This window comes from Pelodiscus sinensis, chromosome 5 (assembly GCF_052426305.1).
Source record: "Pelodiscus sinensis isolate ZL-2025 chromosome 5, ASM5242630v1, whole genome shotgun sequence".
Lineage (NCBI taxonomy): Eukaryota > Metazoa > Chordata > Testudines > Trionychidae > Pelodiscus > Pelodiscus sinensis.
Window position 1 is genome coordinate 70,203,883 of NC_143056.1, and position 25,100 is coordinate 70,228,982.

General features: G+C 48.2%; 1 protein-coding gene across 1 annotated transcript in view; it reads right to left on the minus strand.

The window, feature by feature from the left end:
- Nucleotides 1–25,100, minus strand: part of GALNT16 (polypeptide N-acetylgalactosaminyltransferase 16) — a 124,693-nt gene that overhangs the window by 38,906 nt on the left and 60,687 nt on the right. The window contains exons 2-3 of the mRNA XM_014577129.4: nucleotides 16,684–16,859; nucleotides 6,592–6,690 (exon numbers count right to left, since the gene is read on the minus strand). Coding sequence (XP_014432615.2) covers nucleotides 6,592–6,690; nucleotides 16,684–16,859 — 275 coding nt within the window. The remainder of the gene's footprint in view (nucleotides 1–6,591; nucleotides 6,691–16,683; nucleotides 16,860–25,100) is intronic.

Here is a 25,100-nt window from a genome sequence, read left to right on the forward strand (position 1 = left end):
CTCCCAAATCAAAATGGTACTATTTTGTACCCTCTCTTCATAGGTGTCAGTGACCACAAACAGAAAGGGAATGGAGATTAGGCAGTGGAGAAAACATTTAACAAGACTGGTCTAACCCACCTATCTAAATCGTCCCTCCTCCTCTTCAACCTTGCCTCTGCATGAGTTGATCCCACCTCTGCTGAAATCCTTGTCCTTGCCTTTTCCTCCTCTCATCTTTATGATCACAACTTCTTCAACAGTGTTGTCAACAGTGCAATAGGAAACACACACATCACACCCTTTTCATCAACACTTCCACTGATTTCCCTCCCCATTAGACGTACTGTGATCTAGTACAGCGGGCTATGGACCTCTGGCTACTGGGCTGCAGTGGCTCTGGGGCTGGGGCGTGTCCTGCCCCACCTCTCAGCCAACAGCACTGGGCAGAGGTGGGGTTTCCATCTGGCTGTGGACCAGAGCTTCCCTGCGCAGTGGGAGGCCATGCAGAGCTGCTCCACATGGCCCTCCTGCAGTGCAGGGAAGCGCTCTTCCGCGGCTGGAGGAGACTCTACCCCTGGCTGGTGCTGGTTGGCTGAGAGCAGGGCCAGCCCACAACATTCTGGCACCTGAAACAGGGAGCTCAAATGACGCCCCCATGCCCCCTCGATGCACGAGCAGCAGACACAATTTTCTACACTCTGGGTCCTAATGGTGCCCCCCCCCCCAGTCTGGCACCTGAGGCGGCTGCCTCAGTTTGCCTCATGGTAAGGCCAGCCCTGGCTGAGAGGCGGGGCAGGACACACCTTTCCCAACAGCCGTGGTGGGAGGGGAAGTGCTGGGCGGTGTATCCCAGCCCTGGCCCCCAGAGCCACCGCCATAAAGGCAGCAGCTCAGGGCTAAGTGAGGGTGGCGAGGCAGGCACTACGGGCTCTAGGGGTGGGGATAATATTGAGAGCTTTGGAGACTGGGAGCAGTGGGGCTCTGGAAACAGGAGGCTGGTACTAGGGGGTGTGGTGGGGGGGGTTCTAAGAGGTGTGGGGATGGCACTGAAGTATTTGGGATGGGGGGCTGGCACTGGGGGGCTCTGAGGGAGGGAGGCTGGCACTTGGGGGATTGGGTGCAGGGGACTCGGGTCAGTGGCTGGCACTGGGAAGTAATGGAGGGCTGGGGAGCCCTCGAGATTAGGAAGCTCAGCTTCTGGCAAACTGGTAATGTTTTATTTGCATATTTGCATATTCATCACTTGAATAATAAATATACAAATATGTAAATAAAATGTTACCAGTCCACCTAAAGTTTGTGAATGGGTTTGCCAGTCCCTGGTATCAGAAAGGTTGGGAACCACTGGTCTAGTAGACTGTGCACAGAATGGGAGTCAGGAATGCCTGAGTTCTAATTCCAATTCTGCAACTAACCTATTGTGTGGCCTCTGGCAAGACACTTAATTTCTCTGTCTCTAATTTTCTCCAAAATGGCGATTATAACACTTCTGATATTTCCCTTGTGTAGATAACAGGGAATAATATTTCTCTTCCCAACAAGACTTCCATGAAAATTAGTTAACGTTAATTCATTAATTCATTAATAAATTAACGTTATGAAAGGTGTTATACAAGCTAAGCATTATTACTATTCCATAATCCAGTTTTAAATTTCCCCCTGTGTGTGAAACATGGAGCAATTTTACTTTGCATCCCCCATGTATTTCTTGGTTCTCTACTCATATCTTTTTGCCCCCCTTTTTAATCAGCATCATCTTCTCTCTGCCTCATCATGTACATATGTATCAGCAATACTGATGTGAGAGTCTTCTCCTTGGCAGATCTGACCATCTATATAATAGGGATGTCAGCATGTACTCGTCTAGGCTTATTGGTTAATCTTGTCGACTACATGAATTTTCTCTCCCCCCCCCCGTATCAGAGGCAGCAAGGTGTGTGTGTGGGGGGGGGGGGAACAGGAGTCATGCTGGGGGGAGCCAGCTTAAAAGGCACTGGCTCTGGTGCCGCCTGTCCCCCTGCCCCCATGCTGCTGCCTCTATCAGAGGCAGCTGTGTGGTGTGGGGCCAGGGGAAGCTGCTGCAACGCAGCCTCTGTCCGCAGCAGACCCGAGCTCCCTGCAGACAGAGGTTGCTCTGTGGCAGGTGGAGCTGCCTCTGTCCATGGGGAGCTTGGGCCCCCCACGGATAGGGACTGCTGCCATCCTGCACTGCTAACTCTATATGGGTATGTCTACACTACCCCGCTAGTTCGAACTACCGGGGGTAATGTAGTCATCCGCACTTGCAAATGAAGCCCGGGATTTGAATTTCCCGGGCTTCATTTGCATGAAACCGGCCGGCGCCATTTTTAAATGCGGCTAGTTCGAACCCCGTGCCGCGTGGCTACACGCGGCACGGAGTAGCTAGTTTGGATTAGGCTTCTAATCCAAACTAGCTGTACGCCTCGTGGAAGCCTAATCCGAACTAGCTACTCCGTGCCACGTGTAGCCGCGCGGCACGGGGTTCGAACTAGCCGGCATTTAAAAATGGTGCCGGCCAGCTTCATGCAAATGAAGCCCGGGAAATTCAAATCCCAGGCTTCATTTGCAAGTGCGGATGTCTACATTACTCCCGCTAGTTCGAACTAGCAGGGTAGTGTAGACATACCCTATCAGAGGCAGCAGCACAGGGCAGCAGGCAGCTGGTCTATACAGGGAGCTGGTTTTTAAACTGGCTCCCCTCGTGGACCGGCTCCTGCCTGGCACCCTGCACTGCTGCCTCTGATACACAGGCAGCAGTGTGGGAAGGCAGGGGGCCCCCTAGGAGTGGGGCCGGACTCACTGGGTGTCCCTCCCTGCCTCTGGGGACTGTAGAATAGTCGAGTAACCAATAAGAATTCACGTGGTTACTCTATTGTTCAATTACCCGATATCTAACATCTCTACTATATAACCTTCTTTCTTATCTCTCTCTGGCTCACAGACGCTCCATTTCATTTCATATCTCACCAGAAAATACATCCCTTTCCTCTTTGCTTTGAATTTCTCTTTTATCTGCCCTCATTTATTTTCTTGCCAAAGCATATTGTGATGCAGCTTACATGAAAGATGCCACTCAACATATATTTGTATTATACATCATTGTTTCCACCAGAATTTATGCCATCACGTTACATAGGCACTGAACTACTGACAGCCCTTTTGCCTGACAAAGCAAAAATACACTGAGAAATGGTATCCACACACCCTAACAATCAGTAAATAAAACCCAGACACCACAGCTGTTGTTTTCCCTCCATATAAGGCCTCATTGCACCAGCAGGAGTGGCTGGTAATTTCACTTAATGACTAGCAAGGCAGAGATGCCAAGCAGGCAAACAGTCCATGAGTGACAGCTGTTTTCTGCAGAGCAGGGTATGTCAAGTGAGAAAGCAGTTCATGAGTGACAGCTGTCTCCTGAAGAGCAACAGATGTCAAGCAGGCCAGTGGTTCAGGGGTGACAAATATCTCCTGCAGATGAAAGAACACCAGCAGGCAAGCTATTTGAGATGCTACTTTAATAGCTGCTGGCATCCAGGCTATTTCTAATTCTTTCTGCATTCCCTCTTATTTAGTCTCTTGTTTGGTCTCAGGCATCAGACTTTATCCTCCTCTTACAGCTGAAAACAGATCCTGGTGGCCTAAACACGTTGCATGTCTTGAGCCAGCAGCATTTGCCTGCTAAACAAATCACAAGGCCATACACAGAACAGTCTTTATGCTAGGACGTTTAGGAAGATATACCAGCTGTACCACAGATTCACGTGAATCTGTGTTAGTGCCGAAGGGATCCCCTGTGCAGACAATTTTTAACCGATGTGGTAAAAATGCTTCTAGCTGTGGGAGGCTTGTCTACAGGAGGGCTCCCGCCAGTCCTCACGCAGGCTCAACTGAACCAGTGGTACCACCCTGGTGTAGTTCTTCTAAAATTCCTTAGCATAAAGCTGAAATTTTCACAAATGGCCACCATTTTGGATACCCAGCTTGAGATACATGGGGCCTGTTTTTCAGAGGTTTTGAGCATCCACAGCTCCCATGGACTTCAATTGCAGGTGCAGGTTCTCAGCACCTCTGAAAATCAGGCCTACGACAGGAAGATGGGGAACCCAAACCAGTGGCTGGTTTTGCAGATTCTAATTCTCGTAACTTCTAAACCTGTACCTCTCTGTCTTAGGATTCTCCTGCGAGCTCTAACACCATGGTTTGTGGGCATCTAAGAACCTAGACCGGGGTGGGCAATAATTTTTGACTGGGGGCACTTCAGAAATTTCTGAAATGGCCCTGGGAAGCACGGAAGGGGCGGGGTCAGGACAGTTTCATGCTTCCCCACCCACAGACCCTACTTGGTGTGGGGGTGGGGGAGCACACAAAGTCTTTGCACTCCCCAAAGAGAACTAACAGCTGGTGATTCCCTCTAGATACCTGTGTCCCTGGCGATGGGAGGAGACTTGACATTGTCCCTCCTGCTGTCCCCACATCAGTCAGGGCCTGGACAGGGGGATCACGTGAAGTCTCTCACTCCCTGGCCCGCCCTGCAAGGGAGCATTGCACTCAGAGTCAACCACCAGCTGAGCAGCAGCTGGCAGTTGACTTTAAGTGCTGAGCCACTTGCAGGGCAGGAGGAGACTTCACACATTCCTCCAACCCCAAGGCCCTGATTGGCCTGGGGCCACGGGAGCACACAAAGTCTCCTCCTGCCCTGACCTCATCCCGCAAGGAGCGTGTGGCACTTAGAAGCACCGCACCCCTCGCAGGGCGGGAAGAGACTTTGCACGGTCCCCCGGCCCCAGGCAAATCAGGATTTGGGGGTAGCAGGGAGCATGCAAAGTCTCCTCCCACCCTACCAGGAGCATGTGGCACTTCTAAGCACCACACACTTCTTGCAAGGCAGGGGCAGGGCGGGAGGAGACTTCGCGCTCTTTCCCCTGCTCCCTGGCCCTGACTGGCCTGGAGGTGGGGGGAGCAGTAGGGCCTCTGCGGGCTGGATCAACTCACTTGGTGGGCTGGATCCAACCCAGGGAGGCCCTTTTGCCTACCCTGACACTTCTGCTACATAATCAGCAGAATGCCAGTGCTTTTCCCCGAGAAGCAGCATGACTCCAATCAAATCTGTTCATTCTCTGAACAATGACTCTGTAGAACTCACGTTATGGTTCAAATCAAAAGTAACCAAGAGGTAAAAAGGCAAAAACATGTATTAACGCAACACACACCGGCCTCTAGAAATCAGGTGTCCCTGTCTGGGAAGAGACTTAGAAAGCCACCCTTCTATGAGGCCACCTCTAGCACACTTGAAAGAATCTTGTTTTTTTATTCACAAAGCAAACTTCTGCAAGCCCTGATGTCCCAGTAAGAGAAGAACTAGTGCTGCTAATGAATGTCCCATCCCTGCTAAAGGTACCCTCAGCTCAATCTTCCAGATGAGTTGTTTTGGGGTTTTTTTTTGCCCAGCCTCTACAGGAGACGATGGCTTTTCCCTGACCTGGGTGCATGCTTCAGGGAGCCTTGGAGTGAGCATTTGATATTTCAGAGAGGGCAGAAGGTTCAGTCTCTGGAAAAATAAACAATGAGCCCACAAAAGCTCGTGATACCATCTACATGTTTCGTTAGTCTATAAAGTGCTACCAGATCATTTATTGTTTTTTTCTGTGACAGACCAACTCGGCTACCCCCTGAAGCTCCTGGAAAAATAAAGGTAGCAAACCTGTCTGCGTTCTGCAGCAATGAAAGAGAATGGGGGAAAAAAGGAACTGGTGCAAATATTTCTTTGCTGTATGAATAGCTGCAGATATTTTCACACTGCCCTGTTTGGGGCTATTCCCACACTCAGAGCCACCCACCTGATGCACCTGTTTGCTTTTGACTATAACTGTGGCTAGGGGAGAGAATCACATACACTTGCGGAATGGGGTGCTTCTACTTGGTAGAGGCCATGCACACAACCCTAGCAAGGGATATGTCAGAGACTCAGGCACTGTTCCACCATGTGAGTGATTCCAAATGTGATATCAGGCTCCATCAGATTCCAAAGCCATCGCCTTTCACTTCAGTCACAGACATGCCATCTGTGCCCCTCCCACTGTCATGAAATGTAGTCTCCCGCTAGACCCCATTATTACAATATAAAACCCAGGTAGGACCTAGCTGCTGACTCTTCCCTGAGACTTCCCATTTTCCACCCCACTCCTTTATCTCCCACCTGAAAGTACCTCAAGCAGTTTGTTTTCCCTTCAGTTTCCCTCACACTTCCTGTCTGGCTGCCCCTGGAAATTTTCTTCCACTGTGTTTGCAGGCCTAACCCAAACTACTCCTCTTTGCTGCTAACAATTCCCACAAGCTGCCAGTGTCACTGCTCCCTGGCACACAGTTCCCTGCATGACCCTGGCACATCTGGCCAACCTCCTGTTCTCTTGCTGGTCGCCGAGCTCATAGCCAGATCAAAAACCACCGGTGGAGGATGGGGGAGAGCAGCACCGCATCTGGGGACTTTTCCACCTTGTCTCCCTACTGCCAGAAGCCATTTCAGATCCCTGGACCAGCACCCAAAGAGTTCCCTGAAGGGTAAGAGCCATTTCTCATGCTGGTACCTACCTCTTTACTGTGCGGAGCAGGGTGGAACGAGCTTCATTGTGAAAGGTGATGATGATGCTGGTTGCTGGCAGGTCTGCATCATAGTGCACAGAGGCACATCTGAAACACAGGAGGGCAAACATTCAAACCAGATACAATGCACAGCAGCCCTGTGTGCAAGATGCCAGTGTGCCACATGGGATGGCATCAGAGTACAGCAAGCTCACCAGAGAAGCCTCTGCTGGGAGCTTTGGGGTTAAAAAGGATAATAGGATCAAATTTCAGACACTATTAAAAAGAAAGAGACACTGATGGTTCTGCAGCCTGACTAATAACACTGGGAATGAGTGGGCTCTAGTGGTTCGAGTAAGGGACTGGTTATTAGGAGTCGTGGATTTGCCACTGACTTGCTGTATGATCTTGAGCAAGTCACTTAAAGTTTGTTTCCCCCTGTGCAGAACTGGGATAATAAGTATCTGTGTCGGAATGTATTCTTGGGTCCACACCCTACACACTACTGTAATGGTCGTTGTATAAGCAGGCATGTAAGACATCATTTGAAAACTCATAATTTCCTGAACATCATTGTCTTGATAAAATATATGTGGCCACAATGTAAGCCAGGCCTGGGGAAAACAAGCCCCACGGGCCGGATCCAGCCAACCAAGCCACCAGATCTGGCCCACAAAGGTAGCGGGGAGCCCCAGCTTGCCCCGTAGCCCCATGCACCGTGCAGAAATGAGGCTGCAGGACTCTGTTTCTGTTTTGAAACAAGAGGGAAGGGGGGAAGTTTTAGGAGATGCCCTACCCCCAGCACATTCCCATTGGCAATTTTCTGCCAGAAACTGGCCAATGGGAGCTGCTTGTTGAACTAACAGGCAGCTAAAAAGAATCACACTCCCTCTCCTGGGCTCAGTTATTCATGAAGCACATGGCCAGGAAGGCAGGCTGGTTGGCTGGGAAACATTTTAAGCTCTGCAGGCAGGCAGGCTAGGTTGGCAGCTGATAAATCTCTTGGCCACAGCCTGCTTCTGGCACCCCAGCCCTTTCCTGCCCCAACTCTCTGCCCCCCACTCAACATACCAAATCCTCTGTCCCCCTCTTATACCCATCCCCCCTCCCATATCTGGCTTCCCAATCTCCTGCCCCAGATCACAATCCCCTCCTACCCTAGGTCACATCCCAAACCCCTGCACTCCAGTCCCCTGCCCTAGGTCACAACCGCCTGCCTCATTCCAACTCCCTCCCAGACTCCAATCTCCCTCCTGCACCCCAGTCCCTTACCCCGAGCTCCCTTCTGCACCCAACCCCCATCCCAGACCTCGCATCTCCTCCATTAATACCATGGAACAGTGCAGCACTCGACCACTTTCCAAAATCTTGGAGTGGCGCCCCATCAAAAATTATTGCCCACCCCTGATGTAAGCTATAGGATTCCACTGAATGGTGTTATTAACACAAATTCCAAACTAAGGGCTAAGTCTACATTATAAAATTAAGTGGACCTAAATTATGTCAACATACAGCCACGTCAGTAATTAAATCACTTTTGCATGTCCACATTAGGCTCCTTGTGTCAGTGGTGCATGTCCTCACGGGGGCTATGTCTATACTGCACTGGTTTTGCGCAAGAAACGTGCAAATGAGGCTAAGCGTGGAATAACCCCAAGCCTCATTTGCATAATTAATGAGCAACCGTTTTTTGCGCAAGAGGCTTTTGCACAAAAAGGAGCTGTCTAAATTGCTACTTCTTGTGCAAAATCTCCCTCTTGTGCAAGAGCCGTCCTTCCGCATTTTTTTCAGGAAGAATAGCTCTTGTGCAAGAAGTGGTTTTTGTGCCTCATTTGCACATTTATTGCACAAAACCACTGCAGTATAGACATAGCCTCAGATTGCTTGTACTAATTTAACCGATAGTGTGGGGCATTGTTGAATGGCTTTTGAAAGGTCGCAACAGTCAATGTAAGTTAATGACCTGGATGAGGGGCTGGATTGCACCCTCAGCAAGTTTGTGGATGACACTAAGCTAGGGGGAGAGGTAGATACGCTTGAGGGCAGAGATGGGGTCCAGAGTGACTTAGACAAATTGGAGGATTAGGCCACAAATCTGATGAGGTTCAACAAGGACAAGTGCAGAGTAGCCAAGAAGGCTAATGGCATATTAGTGTGCATTAGGAGGAGCATTGCCAGCTGATCCAAGGAAGTGATTATTCCCCTTTATTCGCCTCTGGTGAGGCCACATCTGGAGTATTGTGTCCAGTTCTGGGCCCCTCACTACAAAAAGGATGTGGACACATTGGAGAGGGTCCAGTGGAGGGCAACCAAAATGATTACGGGACTGGAGCATATGACCTATGAGGAGAGGCTGAGAGAGTTGGGTCTGTTCAGTCTGAAGAAACGAAGAGTGAGGGGGGATTTGATAGCAGCCTTCAACTTCCTGAAGGGAGGTTCCAAGGAGGATGGGGAAAGGCTGTTCTCAGTAGTGACAGATGGCAGAACAAGGAGCAATGGTCTCAAGTTGTGGTGGGAGAGGACCAGGTTGGAAATTAGGAAAAACTATTTCACTAGGAGAGTGGTGAAGCACTGGAATGGGTTGCCTAGGGAAGTAGTGGAGTCTCCATCCCTCGAGGTGTTTAACTCTCGGCTTGACAAAGCCCTGGCCGGGTTGATTTAGCTGGGATTGGTCCTGCCTAGAGCAGGGGCTGGACTTGATGACCTTCTGAGATCTCTTCCAGCTCTATGGTTCTATGATCCTATGATAAGCAATGTAATGTCTATACTAACACAGCATCGACCTAATTACATTGACCTAAGCACGACCTCTCTTGCAGAGGTGGATTTATTAAGTCGGTGTAGGGGATGAGTTACATTGGTAGTGTAGACTCTTAGGGTATGTCTACACTGCAAAGTTAATTTGAAATAACAGCCGTTATTTTGAATTAACTTTAATAGCGTCTATACATGCAAACCGCTATTTTGAAATTAATTCGAAATAGTGGTTTCGAATTACTTTGAATTTGGTAAACCTTAATTTGGTAAGCGCTTAATTCGAATTTGGTAAACCTCATTCTAAGAGAAGTAACGCCAAATTCGAAATAGCTATTTCAAATTAAGTGTTGTGTAGACACTTAATTCGAAATAGGGGGCCTCCAGCCCTTCCCAGAGGGCCCTGGTGGCCACTCTGGGCACAACCAGGAAAACTTACTCTCCTCTCCCCCAGCCTTGGAGCCATTAAAGAGGTAGACCCTGGCCACAGTGCATGTGCCAGCTCCAAGCCTGCCAGCCCAGAGCCAGCAGTGGCCACCGGGGCCCCGACCTAGTGGCCCCAAAACATGAGCCAGCAAGCCACTGGCTGCCAGCCCTCCGCCGCTCCCCAGGAGCCTGACAGGGGCTGGAGAAGGCAGGCGCCTTCCTGGTCCAGGGTTGAGATCATGGACCTTATTCAGGTTTGGGGAGGATGCCCCCAATGTCCATGATCTCCACACTAGAGGGAGGAATGCGGCCTTCTATGGCAGGACAGCTGCCAGCCTGGCCACCAAAGGCCACATGCGAACCCAGGAGCAGGTATGCATGAAAATCAAATTGGTCCAGCAAGACCCCCAACCCTGAGCTTCCCCTTCTTCCCCTTTCTTCTCCCTTCCAGCTCCCTCCTCCCGGGTTTCCCCCTCCCTTCTCCCACCTCCTTTTCCCAGTCTCCCCAGAGGTTCATCTCCCCCCCCCAGTTTTGTTCAATAAACCCAGTTTCTATTTTTGAACAGACGTGTCTTTTGTTTGACATCAGGAAGGAGGCCTAGGGAGGAGTAAGTGGAAGGACATGAGGGAGGAATGGGGCATGAGCCCTTGGTGGGGAGGACCGGGGTGGCTCTGAAGGCTCCTCGGGGTAGACGCTCTCCTGCAGGGCCTCTTGGATCCTGACAGCCCCCTAATGGACCCCCTGGATGGCAGCCTGCAGCAAGTGCACCCGGGCTGATGGCAACGACCCCACAAGACGCACCGGCGTGCTCAGGGGCAGCTCTGGCGCCATGTGGCCGAGTGCTATGGTGTCCCGAGTGCGGGCACTCAGGGCACGCCAAGACAGGACTGCTTTGCTGTCCCTCATCGAGGTAGACAAGCAAGTGGGGAACCCTGAGAACTGTCTGTCCAGGGTAGGGGTAGGGTCCCTTTAAACACAGAGCTCAGTTAGCCTCAGGCAGTAGCCCCATACACTAAGACCTAACCTGATGCCCTGCTGGCACTACTTCCGGCAAAGCCTTAACTTCGGTTCAGGGTCCACTCAGTGTGGACACACTATTTCGAAATAGCAAAACACTATTTCAAAATAGTTTTTGTGTATAGATGCGTTATTTCTAATTAGCTTAATTCAAATTAACTATTTCAAATTAAGTTAACTCGAATTAACGCTATAGTGTAGACATACCCTTACAGAGTTAGGCTAACCTAAGCTGCCTTACGTCACCTGACTCACTAGTGTAGACCAAGGCTCAGGTTGGGAAACTGATCTGTCTCAAACAAAGGAATGTGCATCTGTTTAATTTGCATTTAAGCAGTAAACAGTCATCAAGCAGGAAGGGGAGACAAAGGAAACTCAAACAGGGGTGAGGAAAAAACAGCAGGGAACATCTATCCATACAGATGTTGTGCCTCCTTGTGCCCACCTGTAAGAGGACTGACATTATAAAAAGGAGGGACAAACACCCCAAGCTACCCACCTTCTCTACTCCCTGCCCATCACATTCGTAGCACCAGAAGTGACAAAAGAAGCATGTGTTGAACTGTGAGAGAAGGGATCCTGATCTAAGAAGTTTGGTCAGTAGGACTACTAAAAGCATATGGTGAGACACTGCTGGAATCTGATATAGTTTTTAAGTTAGGCACCAGTAGCATTTTTAATTTTATTTTCTTGTAATCATTTTCTGATGTTTATGCCTTATTGATTGTATTCACTTAAAATCTCTTGCTTTGTAGTTAATAAACTTGCTTAATGCATTGTGTTTAAAGTGTTTGGGAAACTCCATTGGGGTGGCTCATTATGTGCAAATTATTGCTGTTAAAGAAATAATAGACTTTATATAAATTTGTATTGCTCAGGAGAGGGCTGGGATGGGCAGTATAGGACACATACTTCTGGGGGTAAATCTAGGACCTGGAGTGTGTTGGGCTTACCCTGCAGTGTAACCCAGGCTGGTAAATGCAAAGCTATGGCTGGCTGGCTGGTTGGCTGCACCACATGCACTGACATAGCTAGGAATGACCTGCATGTGGAGGCTGTTTGTAAGCAGTCCATGCTAGAGGCTACAGCAGCCAAGCATTGTAAAGGGCACACTTGGGGTACGTCTAGACTACAGGCTTTTGTCAACAGAAATTTTGTCAACAGATACTGTCGACAAAGCTTCTGTCGACAAAGAGCATCTAGACTACATCCAGTTCCGTCAACAAAGCAAGCCGCTTTGTCGACATGACAGTGTAGATGCAAAGGACAGTGTAGATGCAATAATGCCTTCTGTCGACAGAACTCTGTCGACAAAAGGAGTTATTCCTTGTAGAATGAGGTTTACAGACGTCGTTATGTCGACAGAACTCAGCAGCAGTGTAGACGCAGGTATAGTTTTGTCGACAAAAGTTCACTTTTGTTGACAAAACCCTGTAGTCTAGATAGACACACCCTAGGTTAGAGGGCAGGAGTGACTCAGCTACTCATTAGTCTGGACTGTACCCTGGTAGGTCACACGGCATAGCTGGGAGGTTTCAATGGGTAGGGTTTGTAAAGCATTTTGAGATCTTTGGATCCCAGACTCTACAAAAGTAAAATCGCTATTTGTTAAAGATCTGCCCATGAGCAGTAGCTTCCATTCAACCACTAATCTCTCTGCTTGGCAATGGAAAATGATTCTCCCATACTACCAGGAGAATGCCAGGATCAAAATACTTAGGCTTCATCTACACTGCAGGGTTTTTGCGCAAGAAGCCTTTTGTGGAAGAGCTCTTCCGCAAAAACTTTGTGCGCAAAAGAGTATCCAGACCTCAAAGCGCATTGCAAAAGCAATGTATTTTTGCACAAGAGAGCATCCACACTGCATGGACGCTCTTGTGCAAGAAAGCTATGATTGCCATTCACAGAATGGCCATCAAAGCACCTGTGCTTTTGCCAATAGGGGTTTCTTGTGCACAAACCCCTCTAGAGCGTCTAAACCTGCCTTTTGTGCAAGAGCTGTAGCACAAAAAGGAGTTATTCCTCGTGGGGAGAGGAATAACTCTACCGGAAAAAGCCCTCTGTTCTGCCGATTTACTTGCGCAAAAACATGCCTGAGGTGTGGATGCTCTGCCGGATTTTGCGCAAAAACGCAAATCTTGCAGTGTAGATGTAGCCTTAGTGAGAACACAATGTTGTTAAATGGAAAGTTGTATAGAAATTGGAGTTTCACTAGAAGACAGCATCAAATCTGAAACCACACAAAAATTCTAGGAGAGGAGGAGTTTAAATTTAATCTGGCTTTACTGCCACAGCAGACACACAAATCTATTTACTCACAAAGAGCCCAGTGTGAAATTTGTGCCAGGGTTTCTTATATCCCAGATGAATAAGGATTCATTCCCATGACTCCTAGTATCTATTTTCTCCTGAAGTTCACCATGTCTGTTTTGTTCGTAGCCTTTGAACTCAGCTTGGTTTGTGCCAGAATTCCAGTCGGGTGTTTTGATGTGGAATGTGTAGCTATTTATAGTAGTTACAAATAAAATGTTGAGATGGGAAAAAGCAAGGAATTTGAACATCTGAATTATATACCAACTGCACTGCTAATGCAAAGCAGTGATAATATGCTCTTCCTAAGCTCTTTCCTTATTAATGGCGGGTATTTATCAAAGTCTGAAGGAACCCCTTCTCCCCAACTTCCCTCCTCACGCAGGCCCTTGCAACAACCATTTCTTCAAGGCAGAAGACTCTCAGTTAAGTTCAATCGGGGCTCTCATTTCCTTCTTGCATCTGAGCATGCTGCAGCCATACTATTCCCAGCCAGTGCTAATGTATTAGCAATAGACAGCTCTCCCGGATCTTCCTCTTTTCGGTCATTGTAAAGGGGTCTGTATAGGGGTCCATACCCCTCTCTGGGCTCTCGGCCCCTCCCCCCACCTTCTTTAGTCAATCACACACCCACCAGGGATGAGTTGAATGCCTTTACTGTACAGGCCATGCTCTCAGTCTGCATTAACTGACGCACCTCTGCGCCTCTATTACCTCCCCTCGCCTCCTCGCTTCAGGGCGGGGAGTAGGGGGACCCGGGCTTGCCCTCACCTCCAGGTCCCAGCCCAGGGCCCTGGGGAAGGGGAGATGTCATTCTCTCCTCTTCCTGTGATCAGTGGGGACACCACCCGAAACTCACTGACCCACGGGCCAGTAGCCCTGCCCTGGGCTCCTTCCTACTCACCCTCTTAAGCGCCCAGGCTAGCGCTTCACAGCCCGAACGCACCTTCTGACGGGCGCTCTCCCGCAGTTACACCCCGTCCCCCGGAGCCCAGTCCCTCCCCCTGACCGGAGGGTGGCCGGTTTTAAATCCGGCACTCCTGGGTCGGCGCTTCCCCCGAGCGTGCCCACGCCTTCTCCTCATCTCCCCACCCATTGACATCAAGGGCGGGGTCTCTCGCAGAGCTTACAGCCGCTCCTGCGCCTGCACCGGCCACAGCGCCTTTTCCCCAGCGGCTTCCCCCTCTGGCGGCGCATCCCAGGCCGCGTTAGCAACGCCCATGGCCCTGGCGCTGCCGCCGCTGGCGTTCCCCAGATGAGCCGGCGCTCCCTGGCTCTCCCTGCTTCGTGGAGCCCCCAGGCGGGGGGGTGCGGAGTCCGCCAACTCCATCACAGTCATGCATCAAGATTTCATAAAACTATTAGGTCATGATACTACCTCCTCTATTAAAAGTTCTAGAATTTTCTTTGCTGCCAGCAAAATTGTTACAGACTGTAAGATTCACCCCCTCAGCCATCATGAGGCCACAAATCCTGGATCCAGCTTCTGCCAAGTTCTGAGAATGACAGATTTGGGCTGATCTGCTCCTCAACAGCCGTTGCCCTCCAAGTTTGTGGCAATGACAAACATCGGCCAATTCAGACTCTGATCAAATTCCCATCTTCAGGACTGGGGCCTGACATTTTTTGTTAATCAAGGCCACATTTAGACTGAATCCACCCCAGGACATAGGGGAATTAATTGGCTCCTTCCCATGACTTATTACCTCTATTTTTATTACAGCATTTATTATCATTATTTTATGACTGTTACTAAACTGTTGCCATTCTTTCCTCTCACATTCATTACTATTGTTTATGATTATTCTAAGTGGTAACTATTTTTTTCCTTATAGAATTTTATCACTGTGACAGTGGCTTATTACAGCAATTTTCAGGAATATAAAGAAGCCCTGATCAAGACAAAGTGGAAGACTTGTGACCAGGCAGGAGACATATTGTGTCTATTATTGCTTTAAAATAACTCAGATGGTTTTTATTAAGGGCTATTAAGGTGACAAGATGTGGACAAGTACAGAGATTTTTATATGCTTATTTGGAAAGGGGTTCCCAGATCTTCAGCAAATTTCAGAGAGATCTGGGCTCTCATAGACTCATAGACTTTAAGGTCAGAAGGGACCATTATGATCATCTAGTCTGACCCCCCTTACTACAGAATAGAATAATTTAGTCTCTTTTATCCAAAGGATCCCTACATGATTGAAAAACCGTACAAACTATGGGCTACAAGTTCAGGCTTGTCTCAGCTCTTCTCGTGTGCCTGAGGAAAGAGGAGAATCATAGGAGCCCTTCTGACCTGTGATCTTTAAGGCAGCCTGGAGCTAGTTCATCTCTTGGCACACGCAAGAGCAGAGTCAGGGATCTTCTAACTTGGAGATGTGGAATGAGCTCCAGGGAGTGTTCCATTAGCCCAGGGTTGCCACCGCATAGCACAGCCTGATATGCCCCATTCTGACCCAGCATGCCTCCAGGATCACCACTGCACTGGAGGGGACAGCCGGGAACCTACTCGGACTTGATGCCCTTGGGATGTGTCTATATTGCACCTGGGAGTTGCGATTCCCAGCTCAGGTAGACTTGAACTAGCTCAGCTCAAGCTAGTGCCTAAAAACAGCACTGTGGATGGGGCAGTGGGATGGTGATAGCTCAGGCTAGCTGCCTAAGCTTGGATCCAGGGTGCTGGCTGGGCAGCTCGTCCGGGTTGCCACCAGAGCTGCAATATCCCCCATGCTATTTTAGGTACCAGATTGAGCTGTACTGTGTTAGGCAGCATCTGCGTTCCACGCCAAAGGATCATTTTAGAAGTGGACAGAATGGGTCTATTTCTATCCCATCATCAAACATACAATCAAAGCACTGTGTTACACAGCAGGGTGGAAGGTATTATCTACATGTCGGATCATTGTAACAGTTTACGACAGCGAAGATATTAATGGTTTGAGGAGAATATTAGTCAGCAGACTGAATTTCTCCACAGTGAAATAAAGCCAAGAGTGTGGGTGTTCTGCAAAAATGTATGAAAAATTTATGGTGTGACTAGTAAATAAATGTGTTGGTCTTGTCTTAACCCCATCTGCATGCCTCCAAACTGTGTGGAAAGGCAGTCTCTCACTGCTCCAAAAAAACTGCAAGCCAGAGCCAATAAAGGCATGACAGAGAGGTTTGTGAGGGAAGAAGTGCAGATCTAGACTAACAGATGGGTTGCAGGTCAAGATATGGAAGTTCATTGAGACGTGCGTGTGAGGAGCCTGAAAGGAGAGTTGCAGGTTGGGCAATTGGAGTTGCAATGACTGGGCTGTGCAGGGCTGAAATGATAAGCTGGAGCTGTAGGTCTGCGTTAAGGCTCTTGGCACAACATGACAATGGGAGTGGTGGCAGGGCTGGAGTAGCGGGAGTCTGTGCATTCACTGAGAACCCCCAATACCCTGTTGGAGAAACAGAAAGCTAAATGAATGGAGATCCTCCCAATGCACACAAACTGTTCTTCACTAACAGGGCATGGCAACACAGGGATGTCGGGGTAACGGGAACCAAGGGGCCTCAGTATAAAAAGGCAGCCTGGCCCCTGGTTTTGAACCAGGGTAGTGTGGTACCTGTAATGCCTAGTGTCCCGAATAGGCCGGTCACTGCTGAGTTTTTCACTCTCCAGCTGGTTGAAAGCATGTTGTCGGTATGGGTCTTCGCCAGCCTTCAGCAGCTTAGAGGACAGGTAAGCCTTTTCATCAAAGCCCCTCAGGCTGCTCTTCTCTGCTTGGGGGGCTCTGGTCACCTAGAACAGATGAAAGGGTCAGAGCATGTAAGAGCGGAGCAGACTAGCTTGTCAGAAGTAAATTCAGTGAGACACAATTGCACACGCAGTCATGTCACGGAGAGTATTTCTATATGAGGAGCAGCAAGGGGTGATTCTCAGCTTGAGGAGACAGACCTGTGCTTGCAGACAAAAACACAGAGCACAGCACAACAGACTGGAGAGGCTAATCGCCCTGAACATGTGCTTAGCATTTCAGACGTGTACAGATTCCGGGCAGCCAGTTGCACTGCCGTAGCTTCATTTTATTAGTAGCATGCTAGGTGAGTCAGAGCTCACATGAGTATGTCTCCTCAAGCTGGGTCTCATCTCCAAGTGCACGTACTCCTACTGCACCCTGGCAGATGCACACATACCATGGTGATGAGCCCCATGTAAGAACCTGAACAGAAGTCTTGTCAACACTATGACTCAGAATTGACATATCAACAACACTTCCCACTTGGGTTGAAAATAGTTTGGCTGCTAGTGTAGACGGGGCCAAATCACGTTTAGTACCTATTACATAACCTGTCTGCCTGGAAGCTCTCCCTGCTCACAGGGGAGATGGTTTTGCTAGCAGGTTCCAGCTGACACGGTCGAAGAAAAACATTTGTTGAAGTAGGTGAGGAAACCCGTTGATAAGACAGTTGTCAATAATGGCTGCTACATTTACATGAAGTGACTGTAATGCTGGGATTCAGGGTCTAAAATTCCCTTCTCTCTGTTCATGGAGCAGATTTCACCTCTTTCTCTATTAGGGATGTGAAGAATTGGACGCAGGCAGGGGGCTGGCGCAGCCCTCACCTATACTGGGCCCCATCTGGTGTGCCATGGGCAGCGGTGCTCCAGCCCAACCAGAGCAGCCCCATCTGTGGCGGGCCATGCCCAGCCAAAGCAGTGCCACAGTGGGATGTGCTCTAGCTCGGCCAGAGCTGCTCCCTCCCACAGCAGGCCTGTCCCAGTGTGCCGCAGGCAGGGGTGCTCCAGCCCAGCCGGAGCAGCCGCTGCCCACGGTGGGAGTGGCCCCTCCAGCCCAGCAGCAGCTCCCCCCACCTGTCCTCATGTAAACAGTTAAAGATGATGTTTAACAGTTAACTATTAAATGGGATTTTACATCCCTATTCTCTATGCAGCAATCTTAGTTATTTTATGGCCCTCCTTACCATAGGAAATCTCACAATCTTCAACAGCACCCATGCAAGCACAGAGGAAGTCGGTTGCAAAGCAGGGAATTGAACTTCTGTCTCCTGAGTCCTAGGCCAGAGCCTTTATCATTGAGCCATGTTCCTTCACAGTATGTAAAAGTTTTTTGGTTTTAATACAATGTACATATTTAAATTGGCTTGCTTTGCCATGACTGTAGATTACACACTTACATGTCCCACACAGTGCAGTATCCACATTTGACAACTACGAATAGAGACACTGGAAGTGAGGCAAGATAAGGACACAGCCTTAGCCCCCACCTCCCACTGAAATACATTGGAGGACACCGATTTTTAGTTGAAGAGACCAAACACTGGTGAAATATTTGCTTAAAACCACAAAGGGACGATTGGTGTCTGTGCAACATAAGGGCTATGTCTACAGCCGTTTTTGCGCAAAAACTTGTGGAGCACGCACACTACAAGCCTGTTCTTGCGCAGGAAAAAGTACAGTAAAATGTCAGAACACAGGGCTTTTTGTGCAAGAGTTATTCCTCTCCCCATGAGGAATAAGTCTTTTTGCGCAAGAGCTCTTGCGCAAAAAGGCATATGTGGACAGGCAAGAGGGGTTTCTTGAGCAAGAAACCCCTATGGCTAAAATGGCCATCAGAGCTTTCTTGCACAAGAGAGCATCCACACTGCCATAGACACTCTTGCACAAAAGCACATGGCAGTGTGGACACGCTCTTGCACAAGAACCTTTTGTGCAAGAACTCTTGCACAAAAAGTTCTTGCACAAGAAGCCTGCAGTGTAGACGTAGCCAAGGATTTTAAGAACCAGAACAAATGGCACACAGCAGCAGAGTCTGACAGCATAAGCCATGCCAGGCACACCTAGAGTTAATGGGCAAACAGACGTCTCTGCTTCTGTGTGAAGAAGTGATGGAGATCTGTAGGATCCCAGCTCTGTGTGGGAAACACAGAAGGGAGGAGTCTATGGCAACATTCCCATTGTCTCCTAATCCCACAGAGGTGAGTGGTCCACATATCCTGAGGCCCCTGTGTACACTAATTCTGATTTCCTCAGTGGTAGTATTGATCAGGTTTCTCCTTCGGCAATGTGACTCCCTTTTAGAAGGTTTCTGAAAGCAACAGCTTCTGGAGTAGTCCGTAGTGGCACAGCTATTGCATGAATTGGGCTGCCATACTGGTGGGATGGGAAACAGCAGAGATCTAAAATATCTCCAGATCCTGGAGGATGCTGAAGATTTAGGCAGCCAAATTTCCTGCCATTTCCAAAGAGAGGCAATCCCAAGATTTCAGCCTGTCCTGCAAGAGCTAGGTGATTGGGCAACATGATGATAAATGAAATTCAGTGTGGACAAGTGCAAGGTAATGAACAGTGAAAAGGACCAATTGAATTACTCATGCACTCCGCTAGATTCTAAGTGGTCTATGACAGCTCAGGATAAGGACTTGAACCGCACCTGTGGACCACTCGAGGAAACCCTGCACTCAATATGCAGAGCTGGGAAAACGAAGCAACATATTAGGGTATATGAAGGATGAGCCAGAGAATACTGATACTACTGAAATGCCACATAATTAATGTAATTTTTGTCAAACCAGTCTCCAGAAGGATATACAGTTTGAATGTCTCTAGTCAGGCATTCTCTGGTCTGTCAACATCCGTGGTCTGGCATGATTTTAGTTAGCTAGATGCCCATTTCTCATGGATGTGACCAAGTTTCCCGCAGTCCCAAAAAGTTTGTTTACAGCCACTGGTCTTGGCTTTAGGTATTCTGTGCTGTTATTCAATTCTAATATACCCCTAAATGTCCTCTAACAGCCCAGTAAGCAGTAATGCTGCTAGACAATATAGACCTCCTGTGGTTTGGTAAATTCTCTGGTTCAGCATTGGTCAGGTCCCAAGGGTGCCAGACTAGAGAGATTCAACCTGTAGTAGCGACAGAAAACGTTCAGAGATAGATGACAAAAAATATTACAGGGTTGAGGAGAAGTTACAAAGATTAGGACTATTTAGTTTGGAAAGGAGAGGAAAACAAGGAATGCTAAAGCAAAGGTCAATCAGTTTCTCAGATTTCCTTCTCTCATACTACAAGAGCAAGGGGATGTTTGATAATATTGAAAAGCAATGCACTTGCCAATAAAAGGAAATACTTTTGAAATGAAATGCATAGTTGCGTGGTGGAACTCATTGTCAAAAGATATAATTGCTTCCAAAAGCCTAATATGATTTAAAAAAAATATTAGGTATGTATATAGTCAGCTTCATGTCTTTATTCTCCAGCACTAATCTCACGCTCTTGGATTTTAAATGCTAGAAAGAAAGTTTTTACTAGTCATAAAAACATAGATTTTTTTTTCTTTTTTAAATTTCCATTCCTATTAGGGTTGGTAAATCTCACAAACTCCCCAAGAACATAGCTTATGTTCCCGGCACAAGCTGTCTGAGCATGTCTCTTTAAATGTTCTGCAATCACTCCATGTCCCTCCAAGAGTTAGTTTTACACTTCCAAGCCCTGGGAGAGTAACAGCTGCTTTTATTCTCTAGAATAATAGATGCAAGAACATTGCACATGCTTCTGGCAGTAGTAGCAACCATTTCAGAGCCATTTACTTTAAGGATAAATGGCTACAGCTAACTCATCCAGAAATTATGGGCCTCATATTATTACTTTTTAAATATATTGTACAAATAAAAACATTTTGAATGTTTTTAGCCAAAATTGTTTCCAGTTTTCCGTCCTCAGTCAGTATCTTTTTATCCCCAACATAACGGTAAGAGTCTGATTATGTATTCTTGCACAACCAAAACTTCTGGGGAAATGAATAGGTGTTCTCCTCTCCCACCAACTTCAGTAGGAGCAGAAGCAGATCCTAAATTAGTAAGATCAGAAAACCCCATTGAAATATAATTACATTTGACTTCATTCGTCACCCCCAACTTAAAATGAACACTGAAGCAAAATCCGGAGGTTCCAATATTATTTGCATAATACTTTACATTGTTTCATATGGCCTTCCCTTAGTACCTCTTGAGGCTCACCACCTGTTAACACACAGACAGAGTGGAAGGTTCGCGTTTCCCCTTTCCAAATCATAGCTTGGCTTTGAAACTGACATGCTAGACTCTGTCTATTCTGTTTTTATTATAAACATTTGAAGTCAATTTAGAACTGATAATTGTCAGTGCTGGAGACTGAACGTATGTCTCCACTGCACACACAATCTTGGGAACTTGTGTTTTCAAGCCTGCACTTGTGCATCCACACTGCAGTGGAAATTCAGGCCTCACAACCATACTGACATGTCCATATTGCACTCCAAAGGCCAGAATCAGAACTTCAGCTCTATGAGTGTTTACTATCTTCTCCTAAGGTTTCTAGTGTCCTCTGCTGAAGACCCTCCACAGTGAGTGGTCAGAGAACGTGCCCACGGAAACTGGCTGCAATAGTTTTGGGTGGTACTAGACCACAATCTGAGGATGTAAAAGACTAGCTGACTAGTCAACTATCCGATAAGCATTTGCTTATAGGATAGTATTTTGACTTGACTAGTCGATATTGCCCCCCCACACACACACTTTGCTGCCTCTATAAGCCGCGGGTCAGCTGTGCGGTGGCTGCCCCTTTAAGATGCTGCTTGTGCGCCTTTCAAAGGAGCAGTTGTGGAGCCCAGGATCAGCTGGGGACTCCCCGCAGCACTTCCCCAGAACCCGAGATCAGTTAGGGAGTCCCCAGCTGACACAGGGTTCCAGGGAAGTGCTGCATGGAACCTGGGGTCAGCTGGGGACTCCCCAGCCGATCCTGGGTTCCGGGGAAGTGCCACACAGAACCCGGGGTCAGCTGGGGACTCCTCAGCTGACACCAGGCTCCTAGCCGCATGCAGTGCAGCATGGAGCCCAGGGTCAGCGGGGGACTATGAGTCCCCCGCTGATCCTGGGCTCTATGGCTTTGAAATGCACAAGAGCCCCCGCTGGGGACTCTTGTACATTTCAAAGCAAGCACTCGCGTGCAGCCCGGAATCAGCAGAACTTCCCACTGGCCCCGGGCTGTATGCGGAGTTCCTCATTCTTCCTTTGAAATAGTAGGGGCTCTTGTACATTTCAAAGGAGGAATGAGGAAATGCCTATCGACTAGTTGCTGGAAATTCCATCGACTAGTCAATTAACCGCATTTTAACATCCTTACCACAATCACATCCAGCTGAACCATTTTGTGTCTGCACACTCCCTGTACCAGAGCCAACATGGAGCCCACCCTGCTGGAAGAACATCTCCCTCTCATGCTCTCAATTCTACTTTAGGACATAGGTGAAACATCTGCAACCTGCTGATGAGTATTTTGGTGGCAGTTTTTGAACCTCATGGAGGAAGATAAGGACATACCTGCTGTGAACCAGGTGATGCTGCTCATGCCTGTGGTAATATTAACTGCAGATTCCCCACCACCACCTCAATGTCGACCAGCATTTCTATATAAGGGACACCAGCACAGATAGGGGAATCCTATCTGGGCCTGGAATGACCAATAGTGTGTTCAGAACTTTCTCTCGGGAGGTTTGTGATCAGCTTGTCACTACCTTCCAATGTCAGGATACCCACACAAGAGAGGCTATATCCCTCCAGAAATGGTTTGCATATAGCCATCTAGAAGCTGGCTGCCCCAGACAGCTACAGCTCTGTGGCTGGCCAGTTTGGAACTGACAAATCAGCTGTGCGGCTCCTGTGGCAGAAGTTTGTGAGGTAATTTACACAAAAGGGGAGATCATTACACACATTCCTGAAATAACTGCTGGCGTTGAGAGACTGGGCTTTCCAGACTGCATTGGGGAGGCTGATGGGATTCATGTGCCCATGTTCTTTTGGTAGTGGGCAGTCTATCAAACACAAAGGGTGCTACTTCCTCATTATGCAGGCCCCAGTGGACTACATGGGCAGATTCATGGACCCTCACATAGGATGCACTGGTAGGATGCACAATGCCAGGGTGTTCCAGAAATGGGCCCTTTACCTCCATGGAGAAGCTGGGACATTATTTCCACTGAATGACATTGTTACAAGTGCAGTCACTGTCCCCACTGTTATGAAACCATGCCCTGAATTCAGAAGACCCGGCAAAAGAAAGTTCAGTTACACACACAACAGCTGTAGGATGGCAGTGGAATGTGCACTTGGCACATTAAATCCTGTTGGCAGTGCCTTCAAAACTGTTTGGATGCCAGTGTTACAGCGTTTGCATTACTGTGGCTTGCTGCGCCCTACACATTCTGCACTTGGTGCTCCCCGCTTGTGAGGAGAAGGGGGACTCACTTCACCAGCAGAGGATCCAGGACACTGCTGGATTTCTGAACTGGTGCATATACCCCGACAAGTGTCAGTCAAGACTGACGCCTGGCATGCAATGGAAATCAGAGATGTTTTGTGGGCCTACAGAATGGGTATGGGCAGTCCCCCACCCATTTAGGAGAATTAAATGGTAATTGAGGTAGTTACACCTGTGGTTTTTCTTGTACATGTGTAGGTATTGTGTGTGCCATGAATTCCATCAATACTTCCATGGTATGCACTCTGTCTATACTGGCAAAGTACAGCCATTCTCACGTTGTGCATTACTGTGGCAGCAGCTTGCACATGTTTATTATGAAACTTGACAGTGGGTATATGCTGACCTTTTTTAACATTTGTGCCACTTTTACCATTACATACAATAATGTGCACAGTTGCCTTCTGTGCACATGCAAGAGTTTATTTCATATGGGTATATACTGCTGCAACAACCAAACCAGCTGCCATTATGACATGCACTTCCAGAGTATAACAAAATGTGTTCAAATGTAGTCAGAGGACCCTGATTTCTTTGGCCTTTCTGGTACATTTTGGGCATATGGGTACACTTGGATGGGAGTGGGTAAGTGCCCAGTGTGCACTTGTCTGTTTGCCTGTGATGTCTCACTCACCCCTTGAATGGTCCAAAAGATGGATGCTCTGCAAGGTGCCATGGATCTGGAGAAGGAGATCCTGGTTACACTTGAGCCTGCAGTGTGGTAGCCATCACCCACAGTCAGCACTTGAACAGCTCCTGCAGCTGAGCTCTGTCTCTTCCCTTCCCCCCCCCCCCCCCCGCATTCTCACCCCCCAACTGACAATCTCCCCCCATGCTGTGTGGCCTGTCTCTCTTCCCCACCAGTATCCTCATCATTTTTGGCAGTCAAGCCAAGCCGGCAGGACCATATCTGCTGATTTGTTTTATCTCGCAGGTCTCTCATCCCACACTCTCTCCCTGAGGTGCTTTGCATACCCAGGATTCAAAGGAGCGAGCCAGGCATCATTCTTGACTGAGCATGATGAAAAATAAACTTCAAGGTTTGTGAAAGGGGCTGTGTTAGTTCAAGATCAAAAGATGATGCTTTTAGTCAAGGGGCTGTATTCCGTTCAGATGTTCTTTGCAGCAACACTTACAACGACACCATGGTAAGACACATATACAAGGCTCAGTTCTAGTCACTATTCTATCTAGGTTCTTTAGAAGGGAACGTTTCATAGGGGTAACACATGAATGGGCTACAAGCAAGGGTTGTTCAATCCCATGAGGCAGGACAAGTGCTGGAGAGCATTGATATTCTGTAGGTCCCCAAGCGGAAGTATGAACTTCTGATCCAGACCAGAGGAGGGCAGCCGTCAGTGTACACTAAGGAAGTATTCTGGTGTCTAGTGACCAAACAGCAAATTACAGTATGAAGGGGGTTTGTGAGTTACATAGGTAGTCCTAATAAATATGTCCTGCCCCAAATGGTAGTCAATTATCTGGATTTCCCACTCTTTGAAGTTCACTTTCACTACCAGCCAGCAATGAATGAAAATTCACGGTAAAGACGACAAGATGCTATATTAGCAGGAAACACAGTACAGGTTCCTTGTTAGCACCTCATGTCCATGCAAACACCTGACTTGGGACCGTCTGTTGGGAGGCAGTTTGAACTCACAGGCAGTTGGGAGTACAGGCCATCCTCGCTATAAGTCCAAGACACATTTTATAGCGAAACAACTTGA